This window comes from Boleophthalmus pectinirostris, unplaced genomic scaffold (genome assembly GCF_026225935.1).
Source record: "Boleophthalmus pectinirostris isolate CB_2022bp ecotype Guang Dong unplaced genomic scaffold, ASM2622593v1 HiC_scaffold_17, whole genome shotgun sequence".
Taxonomy (NCBI): domain Eukaryota; kingdom Metazoa; phylum Chordata; class Actinopteri; order Gobiiformes; family Gobiidae; genus Boleophthalmus; species Boleophthalmus pectinirostris.
Genome location: NW_026571115.1, coordinates 4,737,138 through 4,757,743, shown reverse-complemented (window position 1 = coordinate 4,757,743; position 20,606 = coordinate 4,737,138). Strand labels below are relative to the sequence as shown.

The following is a 20,606-nucleotide window of genomic DNA, read 5'->3' as shown; positions in this document are numbered from 1 at the left end:
AGTAAAGGTCTGGTTCCGGTCTCAGTCCTGGTCTCAGTCCTGGTCTCAGTCCCGGTCTCAGTCCTGGTCTCAGTCCCGGTCTGATCCCGGTCTCAGTCCTGATCCTGGACCCGGTCTCAGGTCTGGTCTGGTCCCAGTCTCAGTCCCAGTCTCAGTTCTGGCCTGGTCCTGGTCTCAGTCTTGGTCCTGGTCGTGGTCTGGTCCTGGTCTTTGTCTTGGTCCTGGTCGTGGTCTGGTCCCGGTCTCAGTCCCGGTCTCAATCCTGGTCTCAGTTCTGGTCTGGTTCCAGTCTCAGTCCTGGTCCCGGTCTGGTCTAGGTCTCAGTCTTGATCACCCAGCAGTGTACGTGGGCACATCTCTGGGCCCGTCCCGACACTCAGTCCTGGTTCAGTCCTGATTTAGTCCTGGTTCAGTCCTGATTCAGTCCTGGTTCAGTCCTGGTTCAGTCCTGGTTCAGTCCTGGTTCAGTCCTGCATCTCAGTTTAAGTCACGTAAACGGGAAACGGCTGTTATCTGTTTTTTGTTTTTGTTTGTTTGTTTGTTTTTTTCCCCAGTATTAATTTAAACACAAAATCAAAAACTGAAAAAAAAAAAAAAATCGTTATCTTTTTATTATTATTATTATTATTATTATTATTATTATTATTATTTTGCTTTTGGAGACAAATAATGAAGAAAATACTTGTTTTTCATGTTCTTATTTTTGATTTCATTTTAAAAGAAGATCAATCTTACAAACCCTGCTCCTTTCACAGATCAACTCAAATAAACATTTCTTTAATAATCAATCCCAACATCAGACCAAGTCACCAGTGAACCATACACACGTCATGACATCACAAGGTGGATCAGAGCGATTGGAGCTTTGATTTAGATTTCCTCTAACATTTGTTAATTTAGATTTACTCAAACGTGTGAATGAAACAAAACACAACTCCAGGTCTGTTTTTGATGAGGGAACATGATTATAATACGACTTAAACAGTGTTGGGGAGTAACAGATTACATGTACTGGAGTTACGTAATCAGAGTACAAATGATGAGTAACTGTATTCAGTTACAGTTACTGTTTCAGTGAGTGGTAATTGGATTACAGTTACTTTGTTGAAATAAATGGATTACACAGAGGTATTTTCCTGTTTTTACATTTTGGGCTATTCCGCTTTTTTTTGTTTTGTTTTGTTTGTTTGGTAATTCCACTCATTGCTGGACACTAAACCAGATCGAAACCAGGTCTAAAACCAGATCTAAACCAGATCTAAAACCAGTTCTAAACCAGGTCTAAACCAGGTCTAAACAAAACCAGGTCTAGGTCTAAACCAGGTCAGGTCTAAACAAAAACCAGGTCTTTAAACCAGTTCTAAACCTGGTCTAAAACCAGGTCTAAACTAGGTCTAAACCAGGTCTAAACCAGGTCTAAACCAGGATTTAACAGGACTAAATCATGCAGCCTGGGCAGTGTCTCCTCATTCTTCTATCAATAATATTTTTTATTTGGTTCAGTAAATCTGGGCTTTTCATCATCTTTTAGCAGATAAAACTTCTTATGTGAAGATTTCCTCATCTTTGTTTCTCTACAGCAAATCAAGTAATCCAAAGTATTCAGATTACATTACTCACTTTAAGTAATTTAATGGATTCTGTTACAAACTACATTTTGGGGTATGTAATCTGTAATCTGTAATCTGTAGGGGAATATATTTTAAAAGTCACCTTCCCAACACTGGACTTAAATCTCACAAGAGTCAAATTTGAATTCAGTGTTTTTAAAAATGTAAAAAAATAAATATAAAATCAAAATGCTGTGAGCCTGGAGGTTGTGTGGGGTTTGCATGTTCTCCCTGTGTTGTGACATACCTGCTCCGTGTTGTGTTCGCTCTAGTTGTGTACAGAGACTTTGACAGTTTGACACTTGTACAAAATGAGTGCGTGTCCAGGAGCCCAGTCGCCGCCGGGGCTCATGGGAATTGTAGTCTGGAGCAGAGTGACACCGGCCTGCATTAGTATTTCTCATGCATTTTGATAAGACTCCACTGACTGCCAAAAAAGTTACACAGTTTGGAACACATTTCAAAAACTGAACAGGAGAGCGCTGGAGAAAAAGTTTGAGTAGAATGTGAAGAGTTTTGTTTTATTTATGTATATTTGACGTGTTAGAAAATGAGAGAATTATAAACCACATTATGAGCAGACAATCTGGATTTAAAGGCCTGTGTCACACTATTCTCTCTGTTCTGATGTTTCCTCATTACACACACACCTGGAGTTGTGTCCAAGAAGAGCTCCACTGTGTTTTTAAACTCCACACACCTTCAGTAAAATCATTTGGATCATTTCAACCCTGGAACTGCCCATCACTACTGAGCCAAAGGTAAAAAGTACACAGCAAAAACTGGAGGGTGAAAATTTCAGGGTAAAATATTTGCTGTTTTTAACACAAAAACGTGTTATTTTATTTATTTGAAAGTTAAATGGGAGTTGGAGTTGGGGTTATTTGGCAGAGTTGATATGGTTGAAGTTAATTCAACTTCCTTTAATGTAAATTCAACTTCCTCGAGTGTTAAATCAACTTCCTCTAGTGTTAATTTAACTTCCTCTAGTGTTAATTTGGCTCCTCCCACCCACCACTTCAAACTCCTGTGAGAGTAGACCAGTTTGAACCTGTTTTGTTCATAATTTCATCTTAAATTAATTCAAACACACCTCACACCACACCAAAAAAAACTCTGTGTGTTGTTTGGCTAAATCAGGATAACTCTACAAAGTGTTATCCGTTTACTCTCAAAACATTAATATAACTCTGGATTTAAACAGTTAAACAGGAACTTTGGTCCAGTGTTACTGAATGAACTTTTCCAAAAGTGTTAAATTAACTCTAGAACAGATTGGACTCATATAAACCCTGAGAAAATGTTCAAACTTGATTCTGTGAGAGTCAGTTTTAACACTCCACTTTTTGATGTGTAGTTGTTAACTTGAAAACTACAACTTGATGACATCACAAGGTGGAACAGAGCATTTAGAGTTTGGGAGATGTGGACAGAATAATAATGCAGATTTACTCAAACATGTGAATGAAACAAACACAAGTCCAGCTCTGTTTTTGAGGAGGAACAACATTAGAACATGGACTTGAAGTAAGAAAGTAATATGAAAGTGTGTGTGTGTGTGTGTGTGTTTGTATGAGTGCGTGCGTTTGTGTGAGTGTGTTTATGTGTGTTTGCATGAGTGTGTGAGTGTGTGTGTGTGTGTGCATGTGTGTGTGTGCGTGTGTGTTTGTATGAGTGTGTGTGTTTGTATGTGTGTGTGTGTGTCTGTGCGTGTGTGTGTTTTTATGAGTCCCCCAAAATGTAGTTTGTAACGTAATCCATTCAATTACTCAAGGTGAGAAACGTAATACTAATAAACGTCTGAATACTTTGGATTACTTAACATTGTCTTGTTTTTGAAAACTACATGAATGTAGTGACCACATCCTGAACATTCAACTGTTGGCTGTAGAGGAGCAAAAACTAGGATCTTAACCTAAGATGTTTTGTCTGATAAAGAAAATAAAAAGCCCAGACTTTCCTTAAAAAGATTAAAAATATTATTGATAGAGAAAAGTTTTCTATATGAGATCACTGCTGCCTTCAGTTATGTATGTCACACTACTGTTACTGTCATATTGTTTAGACCTGGTTTAGTCCTGGTTTTAGTTTTAGTTCTGGTTTTAGTCCTGGTTTAGTTCTGGTTTTAGTCCTGCTTTAGTCCTAGTTTTAGTCCTGGTTTTAGTCCTGCTTTAGTCCTGGTTTTAGTTCTGGTTTTAGTCCTGGTTTAGTCCTGGTTTTAGTCCTGGTTTGAGTCCTGGTTTAGTGCTGGTTTTAGTCCTGCTTTAGTCCTGGTTTTAGTTCTGGGTTTAGTCCTGCTTTAGTCCTGGTTTTAGTCCTGCTTTAGTCCTGGTTTTAGTCCTGCTTTAGTCCTGCTTTAGTCCTGGTTTAGTCCTGGTTTTAGTTCTGGTTTTAGTCCTGCTTTAGTCCTGGTTTTAGTCCTGCTTTAGTCCTGCTTTAGTCCTGGTTTTAGTCCTGCTTTAGTCCTGGTTTAGTCCTGGTTTTAGTCCTGCTTTAGTCCTGGTTTTAGTCCTGGTTTTAGTCCTGCTTTAGTACTGGTTTTAGTCCTGGTTTTAGTCCTGGTTTTAGTTCTGGTTTTAGTCCTGGTTTAGCCCAAAATTTGAAAACAGGAATATACCATGTAATCCATTTATTTCAACAAAGTAACTGTAATCCAATTACCACTCACTGAAACAGTAACTGTAACTGAATACAGTTACTCATCATTTGTACTCTGATTACATAACTCCGGTACATGTAATCTGTTACTCCCCAACACTGGTCACCTGCTTGTTTCTATGGAGATGTCATTGCTCTCTCTGGAATGTTCCACAGTGTGACATTCATTTATTCAGTGACAGGTGGTTTTGTAGTTCAAAATCACCTAGACAAACAGACATTGTGAGTGTGAGCGGCGTCGCCTCTCCACAGACCTGACCTGTCACTTGGTCCTGATTCAGTCTCCATGAGGATAGAAAGGTTTAATGCCATACTGTGAAACATTCCAAACAAAGCAATAGCATCACCATGGAGAAAAGTATCTTGATGGAGCCTCCACCAGAAAAGTTCCAGAGTGCAGCTTTAATGAAAATCTGCAGTCGTTCTCAAAATGGCTGCTCTATAAACAAAGCTCAAATCTGTGACGAGGCCGCGGACGACTGATTCACAAAAGCTCATGCCCCAGATTTATGTGGATACTTTTGTCTAATTTTCTTTTCCCAGATGAAACTTTTGCGTCAGTTTCTAATATTTTCATTGTCAAAGAGTCAGAATAACAAATGTATAAAAAGTGACAAGACAAGGGACAGTCCCAGAGGTCTTACTTTGACTATCACAGCAAAAAGTGGAGAGTTAAAATTGACTCTCACGGAATAAATCTGAACATTTTCTCAGGGTTTATATGAGTCCAACCTGTTCTAGAGTTAATTTAACACTTTTGGAAATTTTAATTTAGTAACACTGGACCAAAGTTCCTGTTTAACCCTGAAATCAAGAATAATATTAACGTTTTGAGAGTAAACAGATAACACTTTGTAGAGTTATTCTGATGTAGCTAAACAACACACAGAGGTGTTTTATTTTGACACTTTATTTGAGATTTGTTAATTTAAAATGAAATTAGGAACAAAACTGGTTCAAACTGGTCTTCTCTCACGGGAGTCTGAAGTGGTGGGTGGGAGGAGCCAAATTAACCCTAAGGGAAGTTAAATGAACACTAAGGGAAGTGGAATTAACACTAGAGGAAGTTGAATTAACGCTAGAGGAAGTTGAATTAACACTAGAGGAAGTTGAATTAACACTAGAGGAAGTTGAATTAACACTAGAGGAAGTTGAATTAACACAAGAGGAAGTTAAAATTAACACTAGAGGAAGTTGAATTAACAGAGGAAGTTAAATTAACACTAGAGGAAGTTGAATTAACACTAGGGGAAGTTGAATTAACACTAAGGGAATTTGAATTAACGCTAAGGGAAGTGGAATTAACACTAGTGGAAGTTGAATTACACTAGTTGAATTAACACTAGAGGAAGTTAACACTAGAAGTTAACACTAGAATTAACACTAGGGAAGTTGAATTAACTAGAGTTGAATTAACACTTGAATTAAGAGGAATTAACACTAGTTGAATTAACACTAGAGGAAAAGAATTAACACTAGAGGAAGTTGAATTAACACTAGAGGAAGTTGAATTAACACTAGTTAACTTAACACTAGGGAAGTGAATTAACAGAAAGTTGAATTAACACTAGAGGAAGTTGAATTTAACACTAGAGGAAGTTGAATTAACACTAAGGGAAGTTGAATTAACACTAGAGGAAGTTGAATTAACACTAGAGGAAGTTGAATTAACACTAAGGGAAGTAGATTTAACACTAAGGGCAGCTGAATTAACACTAGAGGAAGTTGAATTAACACTAAGGGACGTTGCTCCAACCCTCATTTAACTTTCAAAAATGTAAAATAACACTTTTTTGTGTTAAAAACAACTCAACAACAAACAAATATTTTATCTTGAAATTTGAACTCTCCAGTGTTTCCTGTGTAGTTTGAGCAAAGGAACTTTTCTGGTGGAGGGTTCGTCAAACGTTTTTCTCCATGCAGGTGTTATTGCTTTGTCTGGAATGTTTCACGATGTTGAGACCAAACCAGAGCAAGTTCCAGGTCAGATCTGTGGAGAGGCGACCCCGCTCACAGTCATGTCTGTTTGGACGTATACTTGAGCTTTAAAATCACCTGTAATCAGTGTTGGGAAGGTGACTTTTCAAATGTATTCCCCTACAGATTACAGATTACACACACCAAAATGTAGTTTGTAACGTAATCCATTAAATTACTTAAAGTGAGTAATGTAATCTGAATACTTTGGATTACTTGATTTGCTGTAGAGAAACAAAGACAAGGAAATCAAGATGTTTTGTCTGCTAAAAGAAAATAAAAAGCCCAGACTTTAATGAACCAAATTAAAAATATTATTGATAGAAGACGAGGAGACATGGTCCACACAGCATGAATTAGTCCTGTTAAATCCTGTTTGAGACATAGTTTAGACCTGGTTTTAGTCCTGGTTTAGTCTTGGTTTAGATCTGGTTTTAGACCTGGTTTAGATCTGGTTTGGATCTGGTTTTAGACCTGTTTTAGACCTGGTTTAGACCTGGTTTAGACCTGGTTTAGACCTGGTTTTAGGTTTCCTGGTTTAGACCTGGTTTAGACCTGGTTTAGACCTGGTTTGGACCTGGTTTAGACCTAGTTTAGACCTGGTTTAGACCTGGTTTAGACCTGGTTTAGACCTGGTTTAGACCTGGTTTAGGCCTGGTTTAGGCCTGGTTTAGACCTGGTTTAGACCTGGTTTAGACCTGGTTTGGACCTGGTTTAGACCTAGTTTTAGACCTGGTTTAGACCTGGTTTAGACCTGGTTTAGACCTGGTTTAGACCTGGTTTGGACCTGGTTTAGACCTGGTTTAGACCTGGTTTTAGACCTGGTTTTAGACCTGGTTTAGACCTGGTTTTAGACCTGGTTTTAGACTTGGTTTAGTGTCCGGCAATGAGTGAAATTACTGAAAAAAAAAGGGAGTAGCCCAAAATGTGAAAACAGGAAAATACCTCTGTGTAATCCATTTATTTCAACAAAGTAACTGTAATCCAATTCCCACTCACTGAAACAGTAACTGTAACTGAATACAGTTACTCATCATTTGTACTCTGATTACTCTGGTACATGTAATCTGTTACTCCCCAACACTGCCTGTAATTGAATAAATGTAGTAAAAAGTCGAGCTGTTTAATGTCACACTGTGGAACATTCCAGACAGAGCAATGACGTATCCATAGAAACAAGCAGGTGATGGACCCTCTACCAAAACGTTGCACAGTGCAGCTTTAAGTGAGAGTCACTGTAAATAATCATGTAAATACAGAAAAAAAAAACGTGGTAGTGTGTGTTTAAAATGTTTGTAATGTACTTTTAACACTTTTGTTGTAACTCTCTCACAGCTCTTAGCGTTAGCATTAGCGTTATTTCCCGCTGTCACTTTTTATGAGACTTTGAGAGAGTCGTGACTAAATCTGAAACGACATGCATCAAATCCGGAGCAAACGAAGCATGCGGCGATCAGTTAGCTCCGAAACGTTAGCGTGGCGTCATCTCAATCTGAAAAACCAATGTCGTTAGCATCATTAGCGTCATTAGCGTCATTAGCGACAGGACACGCGCCGCAGATGGAGCCGATCTCACGCCAAATTAGTCCCGGAATCCTCCTCCGCGTCGGGGCGTTTGAAAGGCGAGGAGTGAGCGGCTCTCGGATCTGTGGAGAATGGTCCTGACGTGCGCCGATCGCTAATCGCTAATGGCCGTTCAGCGTAACATCGGATTTGCGCCGCGCCGGGCTGACGGGCGGCGGCAGAAAGGAGCCGTCACGCTGTTATGATGTCATCAGTCTGGGTCATTTGGGCTAAAAATAAGCACGAGATGTTTTCTGATTTTGTTTTTGGAATTGCAAATGAGAGAAATGTTGTCCGCGGAATGTTTTAGGCATGATTACGTTTTTAAATAATCGAGGGTTGACCAGGCCGAGCTCTGGAACATTCTGTCGAGGGCCGTCACTAGATATTGAATCACAAGTTGCTTTACTTAAATGCACTGTTTTATTTTAGTAACAGCTTATAAACACTGGGAACTACATATCCCATGATTCATTTCAGCGCAGACAACATGAAGAGAGATGTTTTTTACTTGAATAGACACATCAAGAATCGCGGACTTCTGGTCATCGTGCAATCCACACTGGGAAGGATTTTCCACTTTGTTTTCCCAGTGGGATGTGTCTATTGACAAAGTGGATCTTTTCAAGTCTTTTGAACCATATCACTTTTGTTTCTGGTTCTGATATTGTCATATTTTAGTTTTGGGATTCGAACATCGTAATTGTGTGGTTGTTGGATCCTAACAGCAGAAAATGGCTCGAGAAATTTGTTTGTGAACTCCAAAAACAAACAAACAAACAAACAAAAAAACTATTGATAATATTGATATTGTTATTGATAATTTATGCAAAACTTTCAAACTGAAAATAAATATTGGCTACGAATATGAACCTTAGAGCAGTTTTGCGATGTTTAAAACATAAAATGTACTTTGAACATGAAATAAGGCAGAAAAACATAAATGTATCCAAAATAATCTATATATCCAGCTGTTCTACCATCTGTATATTTAAAAATTGAACTAAATACTTATTTATATATATAAAAAAAAAATTTAATCCCAAAATAAACTTTGTTAAGCTTTATTGTTTCAACTCTTCTGACTGCTGAGTGAATGAATAATGATCTGTAAAGCGCTTTGTGTATCTTGAAAGGTGCTATATAAATGCAATGATTAATAAATGTTTTTATTTTTTTCCTCCAGTGCACATGTGGGACCTGTTTGGAGTGTTTAAAGTTCACACTGGAGTCACATACATGACACATTTAATTACTTCCGCCAAGGAGGTTATGTTTTTGCCGGCGTTTGTTTGTTTGTTTGTTTGTTTGTTTGTCTGTTAGCAACATAACTCAAAAAGTTATGGACCGATTTTGATGAAATTTTCATTATTTGTTGGAAATGTGAAAAGGAAGAACTGATTTCATTTTGGGGGTGATCCGGAAGAAATCCTGGATTCTGGATCACTTTGAAATTTTAGTTAACATTGTGGTAAATTGGGCCAAAGATTTTGTTTCTCAATATCTCAGTTCATTATTGACCAAACCCCATGAAATTTGACTCAGGGATGGACAATGGGATCCTCTTTCATATTCCAAATTGAAAGATACGAGACAAATATTTATGGAAAACACAATTAATATGAGGGGGACTGTAGTCCTTGGCGGAGGTCTGCGCTCTCTGACTGCTTTTCTAGTTGGAAATGTGAATGACCTCGCAAAAAAAACAAACAAACAAAAAAACAAAAAAAGAATTCCACAAAAAAAATAAATGAATAAAAAAAAAAAAATCTGAATTAAGCATTAAGCCCTGCAGTTTGAATATTGGTTTACTGACACCTGTCGCTTGCTTTTTTTTTTTTTTCTATTTATTTAAAATGTATTATTACCATTTATATGTTTCTCTTTGTTATTATATTTAATTGTGAAGTAAAGTTTGTCTAAATCGACCCAGATTAGTAAATATTCTCTGTTTAGAAGCTTCACTGTCCTCGTTTAGAGCTCGATCTGGTTAAAAATATGTTTGAAAGTCATAAATTACAAGAGAAATAATCATGCTGTTTCAACGATTAAAATAAGCTTTAGTCGTGGTCGGAGTTTAGACTCGAGCTGATGACATCGTAAAACGTGGTGTGATGTTTGAGAGCGTCCAGCCCGGCGCGGTTAAATCTGATGGGCGGGGTCAGGGTGGGGCGGCGGCGGAGGAGAGACGGAGGGCGACGGACGGACAGGCGGGCGAGCGAGGACATACTCAGCCGCATCAGTGAGCTGCTGTATTTACTTATGTCCGGCTTCAGGGCCACTTCGTACGACGGCGGCAGGTGCGACAGGTTCTGGAAGGAGCGCGACAGGGACAGGTCGTACGGCTCGGTGGCGGCCGTCAGGATGTTGTTCTTCCTCTGAGGACGATCTGTGAGAAACGGGAGAGAGAAGAGAGGGAGGAGAGAAAGAAGAGAGAGAGTGAGGAGAGAGAGAGAAGAGAGGGAGGATGAGAAGTGAGGGAGAGGGAGAGAAGAGAAGGAGAAGAGAAAGAAGAGAGAGAGGGAGGAGAGAGAGAGAGAAGAGAGAGGGAGGGAGAAGAGAAAGAGAAGAGAGAGGGAGGAGAGAGAGAGAGAAGAGAGAGGGAGGGAGAAGAGAAAGAGAAGAGAGGGAGGAGCGAGAGAAGAGAGGGAGGAGAGAGAAGAGAGAGGGAGAAGAGAGAGAAGAGAGAGGGAGAAGAAAGAAGAGAGAGGGAGGAGAGAGAAGAGAGAGGGAGAAGAAAGAAGAGAGAGGGAGGAAGAGAGAGAGAAGAGAGGGAGGAGAGAGAAGAGAGAGGGAGGAGAGAGACGAGAGGGAGGAGAGAGAGAGAAGAGAGGGATGACAGAGAAGAGAGGGAGGAGAGAGAGAAGAGATGGAGGAGAGAGAAGAGAGGGAGGGAGAAGAGAAAGAGGAGAGAAGGAGGAGAGAGGAGAGAGAGGGAGAGAGAAAAGAGAGAGGGAGGAGAGAGAGAAGAGAGAGGGAGAAGAAAGAAGAGAGAGGGAGGAGAGAGAAGAGAGGGAGGAGAGAGAGAGAAGAGAGGGATGAGAGATAAGAGAGGGAGGAGAGAGAGAAGAGATGGAGGAGAGAGAAGAGAGGGAGGGAGAAGAGAAAGAGGAGAGAGGGAGGAGCGAGAGAAGAGAGAGGGAGGAGAGAGAGAAAGAGAAGAGAAAGAGAAGAGAGGGAGGAGAGAGAAGAGAGGGATGAGAGAGAGAAGAGATGGAGGAGAGAGAAGAGAGGGAGGGAGAAGAGAAAGAGGAGAGAAGGGGGAGGGAAGAGAAGAGAGAGAAGGGGGAAAGCGAGGGAGGGAGTTGAGGGGGACAGAGAGCGAGGAAGGAGAGAGAAGAAAGAGAAACAGAAGGAAAAAGATAGAGAGGGGAGAGGAAAGAGTTTAAAAGAGGGGAAGGGAGAGACGGAGGGTGGAAAGAAGAGGGTGAGATAGGCGGAGAAGGAACAGCGAAAAAGGAAGAGGAAAGAGAAAGAGGGGAGAGAGAGAAAAGAGAAGTCAGTTTCAATTTTATGATAAAGAAAATGAGGAGGAAACATTTAGACATTTTCAAAACACAACTCCATCTCTGCTCCAGCTCCGTCACTTATTCTCTGGAATATTTAGAAGAGGAGAATTCAGTTTCTTCTTCATTTTTCATGCGAGTCGAGCAGAAAGTGGCCTTAATAAACACAGGAAAAAAAAAAAAAAAAAACTTAAATGATTTTAGCAAATAGCTGTAATATAACAGGGTCTGGTCAAGTGGTAATGGAGGGAAACAGGGGCAGATTTTTGACATTCAAATGTCTCTTATTCAGAAACTAGAGGGACTATTGAAATAAGTAAAGTATCAGAATGTAGGAAAGAGTTACACTCCAACAGGGTCAAGTTAAACCTGTGATATTCTTTCAAGTTGTTGACAAAAAATGTAAAAACTCATGTCGGTAACGGAGGGAATGAAATATGCAGCACTTTTGGGGCAATAAATCCAAACAGTGATAACTCTTGGTTCTCACTTCCATATCCTTAACAAACTGGTTTGAATATTTGCTTCATATAGTTTTCTACCATATGGTACAAGATTAGGTTGAAAAACCTCTTACTTTTTGACTCATGAGATTTTTTATTAAGAAAGTTCATGGTAACGGAGGGAAAAGTAACAGAGGGAAAATTGTACAAACAAGTAGAAGGTGCAGGATTTTACATCATTTGTTGCTTTTTTCTTCTGAATACTTTAATATTACTTCAAAATGAAAGGAAACTATTTCTATAAAGTATTTCAGTCCTTCCAAGCCAATTTTTTACATTTTAAATACTTTTTTTTTTTTTAAATCCTGTACCTTCATCAACAGTTCAAAGATGGAATAACACAAGATATGATGAAATACATCCATTTATTTACATGATTTTCAGGTCTTTGAAATTTGGGAAATAATTTTTGTTCCATGTTTCATACATGGTTTGTTTTAAAACGTATGGAACTTTAGAACCAAAAATGGTACAGAAAAAAGGTCAACAGTTTCATAAACTAGAGTACATATGTATCTGTTCAATACATTTTTATATCAGATGCATTAACTTGAATTTTTGGCCTTGCTTGTTTACTTCTGCTTGACCGGGCCCAACAAAGAGTGAAAAAAAGGGGGTTTGACACGTCTCTCACTGTTCTCCAATGTTCTTAACCTCAACAACTACACAGAAGTCACACAGAAAACCGACACACAGCAGCCAACTTCATAATGACAAATATTTGCAGCTGCCTACCTTCATCTTGTGCTTGTTTTTCCACCTCCTGGTCTTTTCCCTGATCACTTTTTTTTATTTTAGTATTTTCATGCCTTGTCCATGTTTTACCAGTGTCAGTTTGGAAGCATCAAACACATCCCTTAACAGAAGAGTCACGACAATGTAAAGTACACAGTGTTGTGCAGATTCACTCAGGGAAAAAATAACTGTGACATATTGTCTTGAACTCACAATATTATGAATGAAGTCTGTTTTATTCCTAAGCAAATACCAGTGTGATTTACTCAGTTAACCTGTGGTATAATTGGCTATTAGTTGAGGAGAAGGCCAACATCCCCCCGCACGCCTCTCCTCCTCCTCCTCCTCGCCCTTCTCCCACAAGACGCTCGAGCGCAGCACAGTGCACTGAAGACTGCCCCCCATGAAGGCTGCCCTTTTTATAAAATGCATGACTGTTTCCCACGTCCATCCGTCAGGACATTTTCCCACTGTCTGATGTCCTCTGTGGCTCAAGTATTCTCTGATCAAGAGCTTTACACCGGCCCAAGCGTCTTATGATAAACACAGTGTTGGAGCGTGCTTTTCACACGTAGGTCTTCAGTAGTGCTCCGTCTGAAACAATCTGCTCCTCAACAACTACGTTATGGTGACATTAAACACGGGATAAAGAGACGTGGAGATTCTGTGCATGGAGAAGAAGTGAGGAGCGCTGGGGCTAAACCAGGACTAAACCAGGACTGTTTGTCAGGACGGGCCTGAAGGTGCGCCCATGTAGACTGTCGGGTGACCGCAGACGAAAGGACCACACTAGGGCTCAGTGCAGCTGCTGCCCGATCGCACTTTGTGGACACTCGGTCACTCACTCTCACTCAAGTCCAAGATTAGTCCTGGTGTAGTGCTGATTTAGACCTGGTGTAGTCCTGGTTTAGACTTGATTTAGACCTGGTTTAGTCCTGGTTTAGACCTGGTTTAGACCTGGTGTAGTCCTGGTTTAGACCTGATTTAGACCTGGTTTAGACCTGGTTTAGTCCTGGTTTAGACCTGGTGTAGTCCTGGTTTAGACCTGATTTAGACCTGGTTTAGTCCTGGTTCTGCTACAGATGCACTTTGCTGTTTTGGCTGGTTCTCTCTCTGACTGTCCAATCACGGCTCCGAATCTGGTGACGTCATTCGCTGCTAAAGGCTCTGGTGACACCAACTCAAAATCTGATCGGTTGAAGCAACAGTTTCATGGACATTCATTTTGTGTTGGAGTTCCTGCAGATCGGATTGTGAAGGCCTCACACAGACTTCTTTGACTTTGACTCTGCCTAGCAACAAATGATGTCTGAAATGTGATTGGTCAAAAGCTTTAATATGAAAATCCATGTGTGGAAGCAGCACAAGCATCAGAAAAGCTCTGAAAGGAAGAAGACAGACCATTTGGAATGATTTAATAATAATATAATTAACATGAGTCTGTGATGTTTTGAGTTTTTTTTTAGGCCAGCAGAGAAGGACTTGCAGGCCCTGACGCCCACCACTGAATATACAGAAGCGCAATGTATAATAGGCTCTCACATTCATATTAATCATGTTGGAAAAGTGTAATATTTGAAAACTAGTAAAGTGCTGCTACTCCAACAATGAATGGAAAAAAAAAAAAAGAGTAGTGGGACTCTTGAAACATAATGTTTATGCTGCTTCTCCAACAATTAGACGTCAGCGTTTAAACAGCGGCATGTCAGAAAGCAGCATGTAAACATCATGAACGCTCACACTGATCTCAGCCTCCTGAAAATCTGCTCTTTGAATCCATTTGTAGTTTTTCTTGCATTTCCAGACTATTTTAAAACTATTTTCGCAATTTGCAGGCTACAAATATGTGCATTGTGACACCACGGCAACTGCTGAACATTCTACCCTAGATATACACGTGGAACACCCCCAGCACGACGTCACCGCAGAGTATCAATAGAGCGTTGTGATGTCGTGTGAATCCCGGCACCACCACTGCTCACTGACTCTCACTGTTCACGGGGACACGGCTCTGTGGTGGTGCAGTTCTGCAGCGGTCCAGCGGGAGGCGCCCTGCTGAGCCCGTGTATGTGGGCCCCGTGTTGGGTCAGGGGCCTGGAGCTCGGGGACGGGCCTAAAATAAGAGCGGCTGTATTCAGGACACTGCAGAGGAGCCCGAGGAAACCAGCGCAACATGTGGAGAAAAAAAAAAAAAAAAAACACCAACTGTGAGTCATTCTGAGGAACTGTTCTGGAAAAATGATCCTACTGGGACACGGTTGGGAATTTGATGACGGAGGTTCACAGTTTTTTAAAGAAAGCTCCAAACGTCTGAGCCTCAAATGTTTCTCTTTGTAATTATTGCTTTGGAATCGACTCCACAAACATATTAAAGGTGCATAGTGTAACTTTTCTTGTGGAGGGTCCGTCAAATGCTTTTCTCCATGGAGATGTTGCTGCTTTGTCTGGAATGTTCCACAGTATGGCATTAAACCTTTCTATCTTCATGGTGACCAAATCAGACCAAGTTACAGGTCAGATCTGTGGAGAGGCGACCCCTGCTCACAGTCAGATTGTCTGTTTTTCAAAGTATTTTTGAGCTGTAAAACCACCTGTAATAGAATAAATGTAAAGTAAAGCTGTTTAAAAAGGATAGTTTGGGGTTTTTGACATGAATCTGTATGTCATCCCTGTGAGCAGTGTCGTGCATCCACACTGATTTACCCCTGACAGCGTCCGGTGAGCCCAGATACTGGCCGGTTTTGGTGCTGACGAAAGTAGTCCTGCAAGTTGGGGACTGTATAATAAAGCGTTTTTCTTCTCAAAACAACATGTGTTCAAAAGAGTGATACATTTGCATCACAAAACCATCGTTGCCTAAAAAGTCAGACCTCATAATCGCTTGGCACTATTTTCTTTCCGTTCGTATCACTGCGCGCGGCCGCCAGGTGACAGCCGTGCACGGATCCATCACTTTCTGCAGTTGTTCGGCAGTGTTTACGTGACGCGACGTGAGAGAGCGAACGTGAGAGTTAGAGTGATAAGTATATAAGCTTGTATAAGATACATATGAATATATCTAAAAAATGGTGCGAACTCTTGATTCTCCAGGCTGTAACAACAAAAATCTGGCTGAATCTCCACACACATTTCACTGTTTTCCTGTCATGAACTTTGCTCTGAGGCAACTTTGGCTTCTTGCCTTAGACTTCAATGTGGAAACCAATTCAGCGACGAAGATATGTTCCTTCATGCCCAGAACAGAGGAAGAAATCTGTTTTGAAGAGCAATGCTGTACCTGCACCCAGGTAAAAACAAAGAGGTGCCGCTATGTTTACAAGCGAACAGGCAATCAAGAATCATCTGTAAATCACTCAGTGTCATATCACCAGTGAAGCTTCTACAAAACCTAACTTTATATGTCGACTGTTTTTACTATTGTAAATGTCTCGTACACTATTGGCAGCAGCTACATGGACGTGTGGATGATTCCATGTTTCTATTAGTCGTCCATGTTTCAGTCACAGCTCTATGTTCACTGTAGACGAGTTTATAAATGACGTGATGGTGATTGTGGCTCACTCGGTCTCTCATGGCTCCAACTGTGGCTCCGCGGCTGAGCGCAGTGATGCGAACAGAGAGAAAATAGTGCCAAGCGATTATGAGGTTTGACTTTTTTGAGGACGATGGTTTTGTGATGCAAATGTATCACTCTTTTGAACACATATTGTTTTGGGAAGAAAAACGCTTTATTTTAATGTCCCCAGCCAACTTGCCGAACTACTTTCGTCAGCACTGAAAATGGTCAGTATCTGGGCTCACCGGACGCTGTCAGGGGTAAATCAGTGTTGATGCACGACACGCTCACGGGGATTCATGTCAAAAACCCCAAACTATCCCTTTAATGTCACACTGTGGAACATTCCAGGCAGAGAAATGACATCTCCATAGAAACAGTCAGGTGACGGACATTATATAACTAAAATGTTATATGACGTACACTCAGGTCTTTGGGGTTGAGTAATGGCTGAACTTTCTGAAGCTGTTGTTTAAAATAATTTCACTTTTGTTTATTTCTCGTGACAGGAAAGAGGCTGAACTATGAGCCAGTTTTTGTTTCACGAGGATAGGCCCAGGAATTAGAGATATGAACCATAAACCAGGTCAACAAATCTGAAATCTGACAGTTACAGCATTGTACTTGATTTTGACTGTCTTGAAAACGTGAAAAACAGAACTCGTTCACTGTAAACACTTTTGCAGTGGTCCAAAGTTCTCCCTCACTTCCCGTATCCATTCAGAGCATCCTCATTATTCACCATGATGAGTTTATAAAAGCTTTTCACAACTTTCAGAGACCAGAGCCACAGTTTTGCCTTGACAGTCAAACTAATAACAACTAGCATGCTAAACAGTCACATTTTTGTATAGCGCTTTTCCACCTTTAAGACGCTCAAAGAGATTTACAGAGGGTGACCAAATCCAAACCCTCTTTATTTCTACAGCACATTTTACAAACAAAGCAGTTTCCAAAGTGCTGCTCAAAGATTAAAAAATTAAGACAACAAAAAGGTGACTTGCTAAAATTTGGTCAGACCAGTCCTAAAACAATAAAACCAGTCAAAGCAAATAAAAGCAAAAACCATAAAAATCCTAAAAATAGCAATAAAGAAGTAAAATAAATAAAAGAAACAGAGGAGCACACAACTCACAGCCAGAGAGTAAAAGTGGGTTTTAAAACAAGAATTAAAAGTCTCCACGGTGGGGCTGTTGGGACGCTGGGGGGCAGAGTGTTCCAGAGTTTGGGGTCAGTCACAGAGAAGGTCCTGTCCTCCTGGTTTTAATAATAATGCATCATTTTTCTATTTCTATATATCTTTTTTGGACACTCGAAGACGCTTTAAAGAGCAATATTCATCCACTCCATACCCAGTGGTGGTTAAACTACTACTGTAGCCACAGCTGCCCTGGGGCAGACTGACAGAAGTGAGGCTGCCAATCTGTGCCATCGGCCCCTCTGACCACCACCATCACTCACACACACACCACTTTCATACTAGACAATGAGGGTGAAGTGCCTTGCCTAAGGACACAACAACAGTTTTCACAACTGGCGCCCCCCTGTGGTTCCTGATTTCCCCAGTGTCTCCCATCCAAGTTCTGACCAGGCCCGGCCCTGCTGAGCTTCTGACATCTGACAGGATCAGGCTTTGACAAGCTGCTATGGCCAAGTCTTGTTTTAGGCCCCACAGGCTGGAGCTGCACCTCAGAGCGTGTAGGGGTATAAATCTGGATGAGGTCTGAGACAAGACATCCCTATTTATCCTATTTTTATTATTATTTTTTTTATTTGTTTGTAAAGCGTCTCTGAGTGTCCAAAAAAGTGCTATATGAGTCCAATGTATTATTATTATTGTTATTATTTATTATTACCCGGGACAGTCCCAGTTTTGAGTCCTGTGTTCCTTGATTTCGCCGCTTCGTTTGTTTGCCTTCTCTGTGTGCGTCCCCCCTCCCGATTTTACTGCTTGTGTCTCATTCACTCCTCACTGCTGCCATGAAAGCCCAAAGTTGGTGCCAGTGAAAAACTTCTAGCACCACGAAACTTTTCCACTATTTACAGACAAAACCATCAGCAGCACATCCTCACAGAGAGAACACTCATATTCCACCGAGCTGTAGTCCGACAGAAGCTGAACCACATCAGCGACAAGAGGAGTGAGCTCTTTATGTAAATGAGTCATGTGGTTTTAAGTTTTGTTTCTGTAAAACGTAAACACATGTGCACAAAGTTGAATTAAACACATTATAATGTCAAATGGGCTGATGCGCATCTAGAGTTGTTATTTTTATATGTTGTAAAATTCAAAGTCATGTAAAATGTATTTATGCAGAAGATTTTAATGAACTAAGTGACACTACAGCAGATTATGCTGCAGTGTCACTTAGTTTTTGGAAACGTTGGGTTTGATCTGCAGTGGATTGTGGGAAACCTCAGAGCTCCTCACACTGGTGAGGAACATGTGTCTGTTGAAGTAATGAACCTCCTGAGCTTCTGACGCTAAAGGAACTCATGGTTATGGTTACGGTGAACAGAGTTAATGCAAACATGAGTTTGAGTTGAGTTGTTTTATTTATGAAAAGAAGGAAATATATTTTATTTGTTTTATTTTACTGTTAAATTATTATTTATTATTATTTTTGGTCATCTTAAATATGACAGAAGCACTTTGTTCGTACATGAATTGCCTACCTCTTGCACTTTAATAAAAAATAAAAAAAAAAAAACTTGTGGAATTTGACATATTTGTTTTTGCAGTTTTCAGTTTTAGAGGGTTATTTTTTCCTGTACAAATATCAAGATATATATCGCATATCAAGATATAGCAAAATATATTGAGATATATTTTTTGGATCCATATCGCTCAGTCATTTGTTTAGGTAAAATAAAACTATAAAAAAATAAAAAAATAAAAATGTTCGTCATGTTCATCATGAATGGATTAACCACTCGTTTCACAATTTTATATTATCAACCACCACAAACTGGGCGTGTCCCAGTTTTTGATTTTGAAAATCTGCTCACCCGATCTTTACATCACAGAACCACTCACCCATTCACACACACACTCACACACCAGTGTACACCAACACTGTGGGTGAGGTGGGTTAAGAGTCTTGCCGAAAGACACAACAACAGCATTCATCTGTGGGAACTGGAATCGCACTGACAACCTGTGGGTCAGTGGATCTGATGCTCAACCAATGATGTTTATGTCAAGAGCCTTTGGATCAGTGGACAAACTCTACTGTCACTCAATGCTAACATGCACTTCCTGATTCTCAGACAATAAAAAGTCTCATAATAGAGGCAGAAAGGACACAGCAGACTTATCTGGACCTAAAGAGCTGCTTATACAAGACACTTTGTGCTCAAATACATGAGGAAAAATCAGGTACAGATGCTTTAAATGACGTCCTCTCTTTCTTTGAGCACTGATTTGGCCCATGAAACTCTTCTTAACATGAGGCGAAATGATAAAACTGTACAACACAAGTACTTTCAACTGGGTTTCACATGTGGATCTGGGTCTAGTGTGACAAACCGGATGCACGGAGGGCCATCGAGAGACAAAAGGGCTGTTCAAACTCATTCACACTGCATTAACCCATCAGGACTCTTTCAGCCAAACACTCACACAACTTATAATGACGTGTTCTGGAGTTCAAGTGCGACTAAAGACCTAAACTCCCCCGAAAAACAGATTTCAAACAGAGCTGGTGACTGAGCAGGAGGACTAAAGGGGAGAGTGAGGGGGGGGGGGTCTGGACGACTAAAGGCCTGTTCATACTTCAGAAGAACTTTGCTCAAGAACAAAGTACGTTTGGGCTCTGACATTTCATACGTCAAAAGATGTTCCGCTGCCGAACTGCCAGGCCCCGTCTCTCCGCCGCGCCCCTTCACTCCTATTATCTTCCCTCCGTTTGACTTGACTGGAGTCATGTTGGTGACATTTCCCTGTGTTTGGTGAAGGAGTCCAAACACTAGGAGCTTTATAGGCGAGTTTCATTGTTGACAAAAGCTCACGTTGCATGCTGGGAATTATCTTGGTCGGCGGCAAGAAACACTAATTCAACATGACGGACGGAGCGAGAAAGCACGTAAAGGGTATTGATCCCAGTTATTTATCCACTCTAACGGCAGAGGACCCAAGACCATTTGACCAGAAATTGGTCATAAGCATCGATGGAGCCAAATCACCCTTTTCAACCCCGACAAAAGGTGGACCAAACCAAATTTCTGGTCAGAATCACCAACTACCTGGACAAATATTCACTTGGGTGATATCCACAATGACTTGGTGGAAACTCCTGGGTCATTCACAGCAGAAAAGATGAAAACCTCCAAGAGTCTCGATGTGTTGTTGAACTTGTTGGAGTCCACGGTTTGTTAGGATCTTCTACGTTTGCTCTGCGAATGTTTGAAAGTCGTTTAATTCACCGTTAATTCGCGGTTCTTTTCACTCAGAATATGAAAAAGACATTTTCCTTCTTCCGTGCTTCTATTTGTGCAT

The 20,606-nt window shown here is 40.6% G+C and overlaps 1 protein-coding gene across 1 annotated transcript in view; it reads right to left on the bottom strand.

Moving 5' to 3' along the window:
* The window catches only part of LOC129408626 (protein shisa-6-like), a 178,430-nt gene that overhangs the window by 10,246 nt on the left and 147,578 nt on the right, over window positions 1-20,606 (bottom strand). Inside the window, exons 7-8 of the mRNA XM_055152681.1 lie at window positions 17,009-17,022; window positions 10,039-10,197 (exon numbers count right to left, since the gene is read on the bottom strand). Of these exons, the coding sequence (XP_055008656.1) occupies window positions 10,039-10,197; window positions 17,009-17,022 (173 nt within the window). The remainder of the gene's footprint in view (window positions 1-10,038; window positions 10,198-17,008; window positions 17,023-20,606) is intronic.